The 14,076-nt window shown below is 39.6% G+C and overlaps 1 protein-coding gene across 5 annotated transcripts in view; it reads right to left on the bottom strand.

Annotated features, from left to right (window-relative positions):
* Window positions 1–641: 641 nt before the first annotated feature.
* The window catches only part of TTC3 (tetratricopeptide repeat domain 3), a 67,095-nt gene continuing 53,660 nt past the window's right edge, over window positions 642–14,076 (bottom strand). For 4 of the 5 annotated variants that reach the window (XM_076353879.1, XM_076353888.1, XM_076353896.1 and 1 more), the window contains 13 exons: window positions 13,376–13,441; window positions 12,529–12,678; window positions 11,176–11,315; window positions 9,740–9,808; window positions 8,916–9,012; window positions 7,842–7,942; window positions 7,082–7,175; window positions 6,389–6,487; window positions 3,842–4,263; window positions 3,263–3,383; window positions 2,883–3,110; window positions 2,577–2,666; window positions 642–1,924 (listed from right to left, as the gene is read on the bottom strand). In XM_076353879.1, the coding sequence (XP_076209994.1) occupies window positions 1,814–1,924; window positions 2,577–2,666; window positions 2,883–3,110; window positions 3,263–3,383; window positions 3,842–4,263; window positions 6,389–6,487; window positions 7,082–7,175; window positions 7,842–7,942; window positions 8,916–9,012; window positions 9,740–9,808; window positions 11,176–11,315; window positions 12,529–12,678; window positions 13,376–13,441 (1,788 nt within the window). In that variant the 3' untranslated portion in view covers window positions 642–1,813. The remainder of the gene's footprint in view (window positions 1,925–2,576; window positions 2,667–2,882; window positions 3,111–3,262; window positions 3,384–3,841; window positions 4,264–6,388; window positions 6,488–7,081; window positions 7,176–7,841; window positions 7,943–8,915; window positions 9,013–9,739; window positions 9,809–11,175; window positions 11,316–12,528; window positions 12,679–13,375; window positions 13,442–14,076) is intronic. The other variant, XM_076353906.1, reaches the window with a different exon arrangement.

Below are 14,076 nucleotides of genomic sequence, written 5' to 3'. Positions count from 1 at the left end.
CTGCCTCGGGCCCCAGTATCCAGAGTAGATCGGCTCCCTTGGTGCGGAACTACAGCCTGCTCGACTGCCCTGCTCCCGGTACAGGAATGGTCCCTTTCCAAGGTGTGAACGAACTATCTCTGGAAATCACTAAAATCCTTCCAGCTTATGGGAGTCAGGGAAGAGAAGAGGAACACAGATCAAAAACCATCCTGCTTATTTGGGATCCTGCCTGTGCTGTGGGTACAAGAAAAACAAGATTGGCTGGTAGCACGCAAGCATATGTAAATACCAGTCCAGTGCTAAGGCCGGGCCCTGTTTCCACAGCCAGCTTACCCTTACTACCTCGAGGCATGCTGTGTTCGATTTGGAGAATGCTGTCCAATACGGCATGTGTGGGACTGCTTTGCCACTGCGTGGCAGGTCAAGGACACTGCTGTGCTGGAGAAGCGTCCCGAGTGCCAAGGACATAAGCTGCTTTTGTGAAAAGCTAAGGCGACGATGTATCTGTATCCCCCACCCCGAGAAAATAATGGAAGCTGAAAAGGATGCAAGTGCTGTACCTAATTCTTCAGGCAGCAAGGCGCCTTAGCTCTCTAGCATATAGTAGATTACTCACCAATACCTCAGGCTTAGCAAAAATATTACACAAAAAACCCACATCAGCTGCAGTAGTAACTTTATTTTTGATCCAAGTGCCAATTAATATACTGATTAATCACAGAATAGTTTAAAACTTCATCTGGAGGATACATATCACGAGCCCTAGAATTAGCTAACTTAATCTCATATAATCAATTTAATACTGCTTGTATCCAAACAACAGTCACACTCTATTTTCAGAGCAGTTAAGCTGTACATGCTCTAGTCCTGGTCTGGTTGGCCATTTGAGACAAATTTTACAGTGATGAAGGAACTCTGGCAAGCTCAGACTTTTAAAGCAGTAGGATAACGAGTCTTTCAGCTGTTTGTATTCTGTACCTCATGCTGTTGATGAACATCCATGCACAGAATACAGATGCAGCGTTGCTTCGCCAAAAATAAAAATCCTGTAATTCTGATTTAAACAAGTCAGCTCTTCACCGATGAGGGAAATTCAAACCGTATTTTGAGATTAAAGAGTTGAGCCATGGTATTCCAACTCGATGATACGCAGAGAGAGTCACATGAATACTTAAAAATTCTTCCTTCAAAATATTACTAAAAGTCATTCTCTAAACGATGCAAGTTGTTAGCTATGGATTTATGCAGAGAAAGGAGCTGCAATTAGATGAGCCGCATCCATAATCGTCACAACAAGCCTGATTTGAATCCTGCAGTTAAATTGTAATTGTTTATTCCAGAGGAAGGTAATGTCTCGGCTGTTCCGAATTCTGCTAGTCTGTCATTCAGGTCACCTACTTGTTTGGTACTGGAATTTATTTTCAGTGTGGTGTAAGCTCTGAAGGAAAGCCCCCTCTTTACAGGAATTAGGCGCCATCCTTTGAGAAAAGTAGATACAGTAGAGCTTAAATAGCCCTTAGCCGAAAATCCCTACCCGTTTTGTGTGCTGCTGGTCTCTGAACTACATCGGCTTTGCACGCTTAGGCAACAGCCAGGGAAAGTGCTGGATCTTGGAGTATGCTAACTTGATTCTGCAGGTGCCGCGGCAGGACCGGCGTCTTACAGCTTAATGCTAAGTGTCGAATACTGAGTCGGTCTGAGTTCTACTACCGTTTTCAATAAATCCAGGGTTCTGTCTCTTTCTAGGCATCATGTTTCTGTTCCTTATCACAGCGGTTATTCTGCAGCCACTTTGCATCTTTTACTATAATGTGTTCAAACAAAACAGGGTTTAGGCATGTTTGTTCCGTGCAGGAAGCTCGGGGAAGTCTTCAGGTAACAGGGCATGAACGCGGCAGATAGGGCAGGTACTTGAATGTTGCTTAAGCCATGTTCTAATGCACTGCAAGAATAGGAAGATGTTGAGGAAACAAAGTCTGGTATAAAGAGTGCAGCTTAAGTATGTTAATAGTCATTGCTAATAGGTAAGCACTTTTCCAGCACGCTCTATCTTACTAAAATTTGCAGCTAGAAAACTGTTCTCCAATTCTGACACTGTGCTGATCGATTTGCATTTGCGCCTATTCCGCAAGAGCAAGTCAGCAGTAAACAAATAAGGTAATGGGAAAAAGTCACGGACAGAAATACCAAGTTATTCTAACATGATCCTGACTCTCTTACTAGATGAAGTTATACACGCAACTGCCATCAGGTGGCAAATGCAGGGTTTAGAGCGATAGCCCATTCTGGACGTATGCTGCAAACAAATCTGTGACTTGACTACCAAATTTATTCCCTGAAGAATAAGCTTAAATTCACTCTGATGAATTATCGTTTTAGTTAAAAATCTAAACCTGGAAACTTTCTGTCACAGTAAGACCGTATACATAGCAAGCCTTGGCGTACAAAGTATGTAAAGGAAAACTGTGCACTGTTCTTTAAGCACTGAAGGGCGGGGGGGGGGGGGAGGGTTGCTTTCAGAAAGTGGAACAAGGGCACAACTGAACAGAGTTTGTAAACGTTTGCATCCAAGTGATAAGAACAAAAATCCTTACCTCTCTGTGAAAACGGTGCCCACATTCTAGTTCACACAAGTCTCTGCTTAGCTCATCATGACATATTGTGCAAGGATCGTCATTGGAGGCCTACGCACAAAACGTTAAGTTACTCGAAAGCTAGCCACAATTAATCAGCAAATTCTAGTAAGTTAATGACATTTACTAATTTTAACCAAGTATCTAAGCTTTTGTACACAAAATGAAGTCATCAGTTATTTTTCCCAGCCTTACTTTGGTTATTTCACATCTTATAAGAAGCACATGGCAATCACTTCACGTTCACTGAAACAGTGGAGAACTTACTGTATAGTCTAGTTTCTTCCATTTAGATTTGGGTGTTGCGCCAACATTTCCCCAGGGCTGGAGATTTGGCTGAGATGGATTTTTACTCGAGGCGTTTTTATGCGCAGGTCTTGCCTTGGGTGGGCTGGGTGCATTGTCTTCTGCAGGCACTTCCCGACTCCGAGTTCCAGTCTGTGCTGGTGAAGCAGAGGGCACTGACTGCACAGGTCTCCCTGTTGAAGTTGGTGCCTAGACAGGTATTGGAAAAGAATTTGGAGCAAGTTCGTATTTCAGAGCTTGGCAGCAAAGGAAAGTCTGCATTCTTTTCTGGACCGTGCTGCACTGTCCCCTCTGTCAGAGATGCGCAGTAGAAAGGGCAGCAACTACACACGCCACAGTACCTTGCTTTGCTGGTCCAGAATGAGTTCTGTCACTCTGCTTAGAATTTCGTCGAAGCTCAAACCTGACAATGTATTCCCATTTCTTCTTTGTACGTCTTTTATGAAGCTAGTAAAGTCTGAACTGAAGGGACAAAACAGACATAATTACCGACCGGCAATACTATGGCTGTTATCTGCACAGTCGTGGTATTAGAGAAGACCGTAGCTTCCATGTGCGATTCACAGCAGTAGAGCTTTAAAAGATACTAACTTCCCAAATCAAGTGCAGCAAGTACCTGCTTCCGATACCTCTGGATAACTAGGATCTACCTTAATCGCTAAAAAACCCCAACAATAAAGTGGCAACACTTCTATTTGCTAGTGGTTCTAACTGGGGAAAAAACCCAAAACACGTAAGCCAACACCACAGGTCTGTTCCCTTACGGAATGTCTCACTGCATGGTAGGGGAACAACTAGTAGTACTGTTCTCGTGAAACAGAAGCCATCTACACTAAGGAATCGGTTCTTTCTGTACTTCATCGTTGGATATTCAGAACTCCTGTTACTCAGCGTAACATTACTCTCATTAAAACAAATACCTGCTATAGTTTGGGAATATACTCTGTAGAGGCGCAATAATATTTTCAAGTGCTTTCGGAAGCATTTTGTTGTTTGGAAGTCCAGAAGGCCTCAGTTGTATAGCCGAGTCATCTTGGTGGTTCGGGTTTGGCTGGACATTCTGAGTGTCGCTTCCAGAAATCCCTGACGGGCAAGTTGCCGAAACTTTATCAGAATATGATCCTTCCAGAGGTTTGGAGCGTGTTTTCACGGACCCGCCACTTGCGAAACAAGCCTTCGAATTTGCGTATGCTGGCTTAACTCCGGCCAGTGTATTAAATGAAGCACGTGTTGGACCTTGATCTTCAGAACTTGACAATGCAGGAAGTAAATTAGGATGTGCAGATGCAGAGGAATACATGACAACGGCCACATCACTGACTGGAGCTCTGCCTTGTTGTGTCTATACAAATAAACAGATTTCACAGGAAAAACAGCGGTTAAAGTAAATTGAGCAGAACTCAAGCATGTGCAGCATGAACTATGACACATTTGGTCACGCTGAGGAAGTGGAAGGTCACATCAATTTATCCTAACTTGCTTTACCTAGGTAGAAGTATTGCACAAAGGTGCTCTTTAAGAGGTACTACGTATAGACAACCTGTCTGAAACAGGATTAAAGAGGAGAGCACATACGCAAACCGTTCCTTTAACTTACTCGCGCTTTGCTAACGAATGCATGGCTGTTGGGCAGCTATAAGTTGTACAGAAGTACAGCTTGAAGTTGGTGGCAGACACAGAACTGTTTTAAATAAGCGCCGTCAATTTGAAAACACAAAATTCACTGCTTTTAACAGATTATATAATCTATATATAATCCAGTGTAATTTTTTTTTAAACAGAAACACATGTCCGTTACAGTCATCATCTTGAAAAACTTGGAGCTGACATGATCCAGGAAGACTTCTTTTTGCACTAACGACTCTCTTCCATAAATGGAAAGAACTCCTTAAAATAAGTTTAGTTGTTTGACCCCATGACTGCTATTTGTTTCAGAACTTGACTGCTCCAGGAAGGTGGCTTTCTAACACACAGAACTAAAATTCTACGTTTCTTCATGGTCAAACCTGCTGGTTCTTGTTCTGTGTTCTTTAGTTTACCACCTTTTTGAAGCGGTACTTTACCTTCTCTGTAAAGGTGTTTAATTAACGGAATTAGTTAAACAGGGAGAGGAAGGGTTTTCATCAAGTCTTTTTCATTTGGACTTGGAATTTGCCTATTGAAGTCCTCTCAAAGCTGAAAGAATTACACACATCTCTCCTAAAAAGGTTACTCCTGTATTACTGCAGTAAAAACAGACACCAAATGCAGAACAAGAGGCTCAAAAGCCGCTCTTCCCCAACCTGTAAATTGATGGTAACCTAGGGATGGTAACCAAGTCATCTACATATTCTTAAGAGTTCTGTGCCAGTAAGTAGAAAGGCGATACCTAGAAATAAGTGGGGAAGAAAAGGTATGCAGGAGAGCGTAGGTGTAACGATTACTTGCGTCAGTCCAGAAAAACTGTAGTAGCAATCGTAAATATACAGTATTGGAACAGAGCCTTGAATCTAAATTATACCAAAAACAAACAAAAGAAAAAAACAGGACTTTCTGCAGAGAATATATATAAAAAAAGCTGTGTGGCATCTTCAGTGAATTCAGGGATTTCCTATGTGCGTGCACTATGAATGCGTTCTACTTAGGGAGTCAATTATCTCCCCTATCTTGAGAGATGACTGAACCCTTTTTTCCTTACTCCAAACTGTGCCAGGTCCAGGGGTTTCCGAATGCTACTTGTCTTCAGGACTGGGCATCAGCTCTGTGCCCTGGTCAGCGAATGGCAGCAGGCAGGTTGTTTGCACCGCTGCTGCAGCTAGCTTGGCCGTACGTATTTTATCACTGTCATGTGTCTCCCCACCACCGTGCTGATGAACGGTTCATCAAGTTCATCAACAGTAAGTGTTGACTTACACTGCCTTCGTCCTCACACCAGGAACAATCGCAGGGTTCAGAAGTAACTGACAGGATTTGAGCAAAGCATTTGTGGAACCGTTGGCCCATGAGAAAATGTTTTTAAATAGTATTTATCTGGGATGTAGTCATTACAGATGCATTTCCATAAATGGCTGTACTCCATCTAGTTCACAACAGATATGACTGGAAGTTGATTTTGGTATTCATAATCGGTTAGACATGTTGGTGTAACGGGGCCTTGTCCCTATGGATTTTGGTGCTACAGGAAAGTCACGATACGCAAAAGTATTAGTCCCAACAGTTCAGACAGAACATGAAGCAGTTTAAAGTTAACTTTAAACACCTTAAGCCTCTCAAAGGACTTGAGAACGTGCTTCTCACCGGACTTCATCACGCTAATCTGCAGTCACCTTTTCCTTTTGAACATTAGCTGGATGTATGGAGAGCCAGATTACTTTGTATTCAAGGCTATATATTCAAGTTCCTTATGTAGATGTCCTATAACGGGTAGCCACGCCGATGCAAACTTAAAGAACTCCTTAACAAACTGCTATCAAATCTAAGATACATACTAAGACGCTGGGAGGAGAAGGAAGGTCCACAGTTTCCATTTTAGCGAGGCAGTTCCGTACACCATTTTCCACCATCTGAATTTTTTCTTCATACTCAGCCTGCAGAAGGAAAACAAATTATCCTCCGCATCAGCATTAACTAAAGCTCACTCTTTATCTAAAATGGCATTAACATGACTACTTTTTTGCAAAACACCAAAGACACCAGGCCTTTCAAAAGGAGACAGAAGGTTGCCACGTGCTATAATAACATAAACCTGTATTTAAGTACTTGCATTGATGCTTGAAGGGGTTTGGGAAACCCTTTCTAGTTCTTAAAACTCAGCCTAGACATTTTACATCTTAACTTTTCATAGAGAGTTTTCTGTTGTTTTTAAAGAATTTGCGTGGATTTCTAAAGTTCAAAGAACCAAGAGACTAGACTTGTTAATGCGGGATCTGATTTGGAAGCAAGTGTATAAAGGACAGATTTTTGCCTTTATAAAATCGAAGCTATTCACTGTAACTTAACTGTACTTAAATAATCCAGACTTAACACTGTGTCATTCTTTTGCAATTAAAACAAAGCAGTTCAGTATTTGGAGGACAAGCTACTGGTGTTTTAAAAAAGGAATGCAAAATTATTTAAGGTATTTATTCTGTTTTAATTTCTAAAGTTCAACTTAAAGCTTGTTAAGAGAAATTAAGGCTTACCTCTACTTTTTCCAGTTGTTTCTTTACATTTGAAATAAATATTTCCCACGAATCAATCTGTGACTTCAACTTAGGTGCTGCTGAAGCTGAGCTGCTGAAGTATTCAAGATTTTCAGTTAAACTCCAACATTCCCATTATTTTTGTTTAAGACCAGTGGTTTTAGTACAACAGTTCCTTCCCCTACCAACTAAATCACAGTTAAAGACTTCAAGCAATTTCAAGTTAAAATTGGTTAAATTACTGGTACTTAGATCCTATCCAATCTTAGAAGTGAGCTCCTCAAATGTAAATCAGTATTTTGCGGCAACATAAGGACAGAGAAAGGGAACACGGCGTAAGTTTTACAAAAAGGTAACACCAAGGGCTAAATTAGTTCCTCGTAAGGAAGAAAACAATGTTGTTGCATGCCCAGCAGTTTTGTTTGCACTCTTTTCTATTTACATTGCAGCCCTTTCCCAGCGATACTCTGCAGGAATAACTGGAATGTTCCCAGCAGCCTGATCTTCCCCGGCTAAGAAAGAATAAGACAAGAAGCTTGCTCCTGCGTAAGTATCACACATTTTGGTAATTTAAGACTAAGAAGAAATTCAGCTTCAGGAAAGCTGCATTTAACTATTATGTTTCTACGCACCTTTCAGGCTAGCATCCCTTTGTGAGCAGAACTGACTTGTCCAGTTAAATAATCGTGATTAAACATTCAGTAGTTACTTGTATTTAGCAACTAGTAGTACTGAAATTTCCGGTGTCAACTCTCCATACCTGCTCCATGACTTCAGCACCCTGAGATTTGCCTCTGCATTGGCAGCTATGCCGTTCAGCTTGCACGCTTCAGTTTCCTTCCAGTTTTTGAGTACTGACATCTGTGTTTAAAAAAAAAAAACAAAAGTGCAGTAAAAGCACTGCTGTAGCACAAGGAATAAAACTGCAAAATAGATTTTAGTAAGCATCTGAAACAACAGTTTGATGATACAGAGTACAACACGCACACAGTTCCTACGGTGAGGAATTTCAAGTGGAATTAACAGCCCTGGCAGGCCTTCGGGAGGATAAAAAGGCTACATTCACTTCAACTGATAGTAGAAAGCTTCCATAAATGTTCCATTTGCAAATTATACCATATATATATATGTATATATAAATATACACACACACACACACTTTAAGTGACTAAGGCAGCCTTTTAAATACTGCATGATTGAAGACTAATGTGGACCAACGATCTAATCTTTTTATAAAAATCCTACTGCAGATAGGGCAGCCTTCAAGCCCTTCTTGGGCAAGAAGGGAGAATTGTTCATGATATTCAAAGCTTTTCCAGTATAAAACATACTGTTTTAGAAAAAAAATCTTGCTATTTATCAGTACTCTCCTCCTTTCAGTGAAACACACAAGTCAGTTGTTGCATTCTGAGTCTACCTGATAAAGTAGCAGCTGTATATTCACTAACCATGACTTAACGTTAACAAGGAATTTTTTATGTTCCTACGGTTACTTCTTACCAATGGAATCTATTCCTAACAAGGATAAGTACGAAACTCAATTACTAGTTGAATTTTGTTTGGGGCAATACTACATGTCCCAAATTCTGTGCACTTTTAATACTGGTCAATAACAACAACGTGCTTTGATGATCTGCAAAGTTTTGTGGGACAACATCATGAACAGCACTTGTCGGTATTTGATTAACACTTTTGGTATACGCTTATGAAAAGTTGTAGATGCTATTTAAAAAGTAAATTGTTAGATAACACTTCGCCAGTCATCTTCCCCACCTACTATCAGCGCAAATGAGCCAAGCTCTAGCAAAAGTGTTTTAAGACTTTTTGTTTGTACCTCTGCTTTAACAGCTCTTTTCACACACTCTTGGCAGTCATCTTGACTCTTTTTTATAAGCTCTTCCAATTTTACTTTCTCATTAGCGAGTTTATTACTGTGAAATAAAAAGAAGTTAAATATTTGAGTAACATTTACAACAGAGTAGTATTTAAAATTTATGGCATTTTAGAGGTTTTCTACAGCTATTACTTCTCTCTTCTTCAGAACCACGCATCTCCATTTACATTGTACAGCTCGTGCCTTCAGGTATAGTACCATGCTCGTGTAGCCGTACTGCTGGCTCCACGGACCCGACCTTGAGATTTCTTAACCACATTTCACTGTGCAACCTAAAAAGCTTATAGGAGTTTGATGACTGTAGTCAGGCAAGTATTATTGTTCTGAGCCTGATCACATACGTAAAGAATGTATCCGTAAATGAAACCCTGACTTTATACTATGTGCAAATGAGTAACTTTTAGAAAATGTTTAGATAACCTTCTGTACATTTAGGACTATAAGTGTGTGAAGGTCCAAAGCTACATACAACAGTTCAGTACCTCTGTACCACATCCAGCTTCTAATGTGTGTTGTAGAACACAGCATGGTATAATCAAGGGAAATGTATGAGAGTATTTTGAAAACCCAGACTTCTATTATTCTAAATATCTAAAAGAAAATAATGTTGACTTATGATAGGTAAAAGTAAACTAACTGAGAATAAGAGATAAGGTTAAAGTGCTTATTTTTTCTAAGCCTTCACCCAGAGTGAAGCAGACACCTCCAATAACGACAAGTCAGTAGAAAAATGTAAATATTGCTGAAAGGTACAAGAGTTTTACCTGGTCTCGAGGTATGTATTCAAATATGTGTTATACTGCTTTTCCTTCTCATCAATGGTCTTCGAATACCTAGAATAATCAAACATTTATTAAGCTTGTTCTGAAAAATGTTCACAAGCAAGTACGTGACACGTTCCTCTATAACCATAGTGACAATTATGCAGCAGTGACAATCTGTGTTTTATATGCTGTTGAATACTGTAAGTGCATTTAAATGTATTCCTAATTAAGCAGTAACTAATATAAAAGCAGGCCAATGATTTTTCAAGAGAGATTTGGCCCAAACTACTCAGACTAAAGATAATACAACAGCATTCAAGGACAGAAGTCTTCTCAGGTCTGTAAACTGAGAAAGAACATTGAAAATACAGTAGGAATTGTCAAATCTGATTAGCAAAATTATCGCTAAGTCAGCCAGTTTCATCAGTTATCTAGAAGCTATTTTAAATGTTTACCTGTAACTTGAAAAAAAAAATCAAAATACTAAAGCAGACATGCACATATTTCAGCCTATTACCGTGATAAAACATCTAGTTGGTTACACAGCCAATGATTAGGTTAGTTAAAGATTTCTGAAGTGTTTAGAATGTTTCCGATAAAGCTACTGATAATACTTCATCAAATGACACACGATTTATTTTTCAGCACATCAGTGACGTGATCTCATGGATGGTTGTTGACTATGGTAGAAGTTGACCGAAGTCGATTCTTGCTCCTCCATAGCCAGGAGAGCTCATTGCCAGGGGAACTGCTGGGTTCGCTGCACAAGTGTCATGATGGGATTCATACATTGATACTATTAAGTTCCATGGAAAGCCCTGCAGATTTCTGTTTTAGGGTGAAGGATGGGTAAAAAAAAACCACAATAGATACCTGCAGTTATGTGGTTCTTGCAGTTTTACTTGAATCTGAGAAATGAGTGACAGGACTAGAAAAGAAGGAAACACACATCCTTGGATGACCCTCAGACAGGCTATGTGGCAGAACAGACAAAATGCGTGTAAGAAACACAGATGCAGACCAGAGTTCGGCTGGGTTGATTGTACAATAGAAGAAGGAAGAATGAAAGTGCAGAGGAGCACGCTGAGGAAGCAATGGTATGTCATGAAGGAGAAAAATGAAAAAGCAGTGCAGATCTAAAGGATTCTGAAAAATGTGGGAAGATCTTAAATAGTGGAGTAGTATTTATTAATTAGGTTAAATAACGTAGGTAGATCCTATTAACAGCAGCTCTAATCCAAGAATTGCATGTAACTCATTTCAGAATGACGTAATCAGGGCAACAAGTTTGAGTTTTCACTCTGCGTACATCATGGACTCAGTAGGTACTGAAACTTACCATAGTCTATCAGAAATAACCGTACTTACTGCTGCTTTAAAAAAAATAAAAATCAAGCAAAGGGCAAGCGGTGTAAATCTGTATATAAAATTAGTACCTATCATTGGTATCTGTATGCTTTTTAGCGGTGTTCCTTAGTGCTTTTAAGTTCTCTTGATTTTCTTTTTTCTCCTGTTGCCATTTTTTCACTTTTATTTCTAAGTCTTGATGAAGCCAATCCAGTTCATTCTTTGATACCTAAAAGCAGAAAATAAGACAACATTATTTCTGAAAACACTATTTTATTCAAATGCAAGTTAGAGCAGAAGCTAAACCAGTGAAAGTTACAGTAACAGTTTTACTAGTGCTTAATTCACTATTAGTTCAGGTGTTTAGCGTGGGCAACATACTCATAAATGCTTTCCTGCAACGATCTGCACACCTCACTTACATGGCTTCAGAATACTTGCAACCCTGTTTTGCAGTCACGTGAAAGAAGAAACCCAGTTCCACAGTGTCACGTACAAATACATACTGAAATCCAACTCAAAAATCCAGCTCAAAATCAGTACTGAATAAGACAGCAAGACAGCAGTGAATCTTATGGCTGCCATAACTGCTTAAAAAAAACAAAGTAGCATTAATGCATCATTGGGAAATAAATTAAAAAAAAAAAAAAAAAAGCCTACAATGCCCGTGGACAAGTTCATCCACCCTGCATACAGCCATGCTTTCCGCTCAAAATTTTTTGAGCTCACATTTTTACCAAATATTCATACAGAAAAATAGACGTGAGACTCCATCATCCCTCATATTAAAACTTGCCAGGCTACTCGCAGCCAGTGGTAAAGCTAGAACTCGGGAGCTCCCAAAGCTGCAGTACATGAGTTTACTCCAACACACCATTGAAAGGAAAAAAAAGACACTAAACTGAAATTGAATGACAGGCCCCATCTTACTAAAGATTAAAGAGAGGGCATGGGGAGAGATGGCTTCGGTCTCACCTGATTTTTTTTTTTTTTTTTTTTTTAAATGGAAAAATTCCTTTTCATGTAGACAAGAGGGTAGCCTGCAGCATCTACAGCTTTTACTACAAAATTAATCAAGTCAAAGTGATAATGGGCTGATAGTGTTGTCTGGGGACTACTCCTCTTGCTCCCGGACACGTTCATGGAAATAAAGCCCGTTAGCAAACCCAACAAATCAAGGAGGAAAGAGTCAGCAGCGTACTGCTTTTTTGTTCTTGGGTTGAACCAAAACCAATACCTATCCACTAGATGGAGGCAACCAGTATCCTATGTGTTTAAGTGTGTTCGAAGGAAGATGACACACAAAGATTGTGAGGTTTGCTGAGTTAGACTTCACAGCAATGAGGACTACCGTTCAAGTTTCAAAAATTCTGTTGATCAGTTACAACCAATCTTGTGAGCCACTGCAGCTTGTCCCACTGTTGCATGGATAAAAACATTACCTCAGTCTCTTCAACACTTTTTTTTAGGAGCTCTTTTAAAGCACTGATTTCCTCCAAGCTTCGGCTTTCTAACTGCTCATATTTTTCCTGTGCTTCTTTAAGTTGTTCTTTTAATACCTGATGCTCTTTTTCCATACGTAGAATATCTCCCTGAAAATAAATCAGTTATAAAAAACAATCTAGTATCTGTTACCACAGGGCAGCGAACATTCATGACGTCTAAAAGGAACAGTCTGCTGTCAGTTGAGATTCAATATCTCGAGTGGGGTTTTTTATTTGTTTGCTTGTTGGTTTGGTGGGGGAGTGTTTAAGAGAAAGCTGTGTAACAGTTACAATCCAGCTCAGGAAATGAACATTCCTGTCTGACCATGAATGGAATATGATGAGTTCAGAGGCCACGTTTTCTCACTTTTGTCTCCTTGTACAGACATAAGACTACCATCAACTTCAGTGTGAGCTGTCTATATGCCCAAATGGAGTATTTAAATCAAACCTCAAAATTTTTGGAGAGGAAATACTAAGTTTCCCTAAAACATACTCCAACATCTGAATAGCTACAGAACAAAGTTCCAAAACCTCCTTGTTGTGGGCCTATGTGAAGTTTCCAAGAACATAACATAATACAGCCCAACATGAAGGGGGGGAGAACACCCCCCCCCAAAAAAACAAACAAACAAACAAAAAAAACCCCAAAAACCAAACCACAGACACACCACCAAACAAACCAAAATAAAAAATACCTGTTAAAACATGTCATTTTCAGAGAACCTTTATCCTTTCACTACTAAATTTTTGGGCACTCCTTTAACCTTCATGAGAAATATAAACAAATATGCAGGTAACTTACTTGTTGCATTTCAAATGGATGAAAAGGCAAGGTATTAGTTTCCCTATCAGCTACTTCATGATTTACCTAGAATACAAAGAATCATTAGTTGATTAAAAAGCTTTCCAGTTTATACATGCAGCTAGTAGGTGAGCTCTGTTTTGGAGCTTTTGTACCTAACCTACAATTTTACAAGTCCAACTACATTATGAAGTAGGTCTATCTACAATGTAAAAAGAAATTATGAAGTGTTTCTGAAATGGACTTCAATCATTAATGAAAGCACTTCTTCTTGTAGTGATCTTTCCCTTGTTTAATTGACCATGAAGCATTTATATTAGGAACAGTTCTCGGAGTCTTTAAACACAGCTGTGCTCTAAATGTCTGAAAACTTAACACTTGCAAAACAGTGTCTGACAGCTCACTGAGGAGCTTTTGTGTTTTGTGGCTCCTCCTAAACTCAAGATCTACTACTTAAGTGCCTCTACTTAGAAGGGACTAGTCTCAATGACCTTCAGAGGCCCTGCTTGTTTTCCTCTAATACCAACCGTCAAGGACTTACAGAAAGTACTGAAGTTTAAAATCTAATCATGCAACATATTAAAGATCCGGTTGATGATGTTGCCATTCTGACAGGCTATTAAAAATCAGAGATAACGTTAAATGCCTTGCTCTACCACACTTTTGCAAACAGAAACGTATCTGTTGCCTAGTGCTCTTTT

This window comes from Aptenodytes patagonicus, chromosome 1, assembly GCF_965638725.1.
Source record: "Aptenodytes patagonicus chromosome 1, bAptPat1.pri.cur, whole genome shotgun sequence".
Taxonomy (NCBI): domain Eukaryota; kingdom Metazoa; phylum Chordata; class Aves; order Sphenisciformes; family Spheniscidae; genus Aptenodytes; species Aptenodytes patagonicus.
Note: the sequence above shows the minus strand (reverse complement) of the source record. Positions and strands in the feature narration are given on the sequence as shown.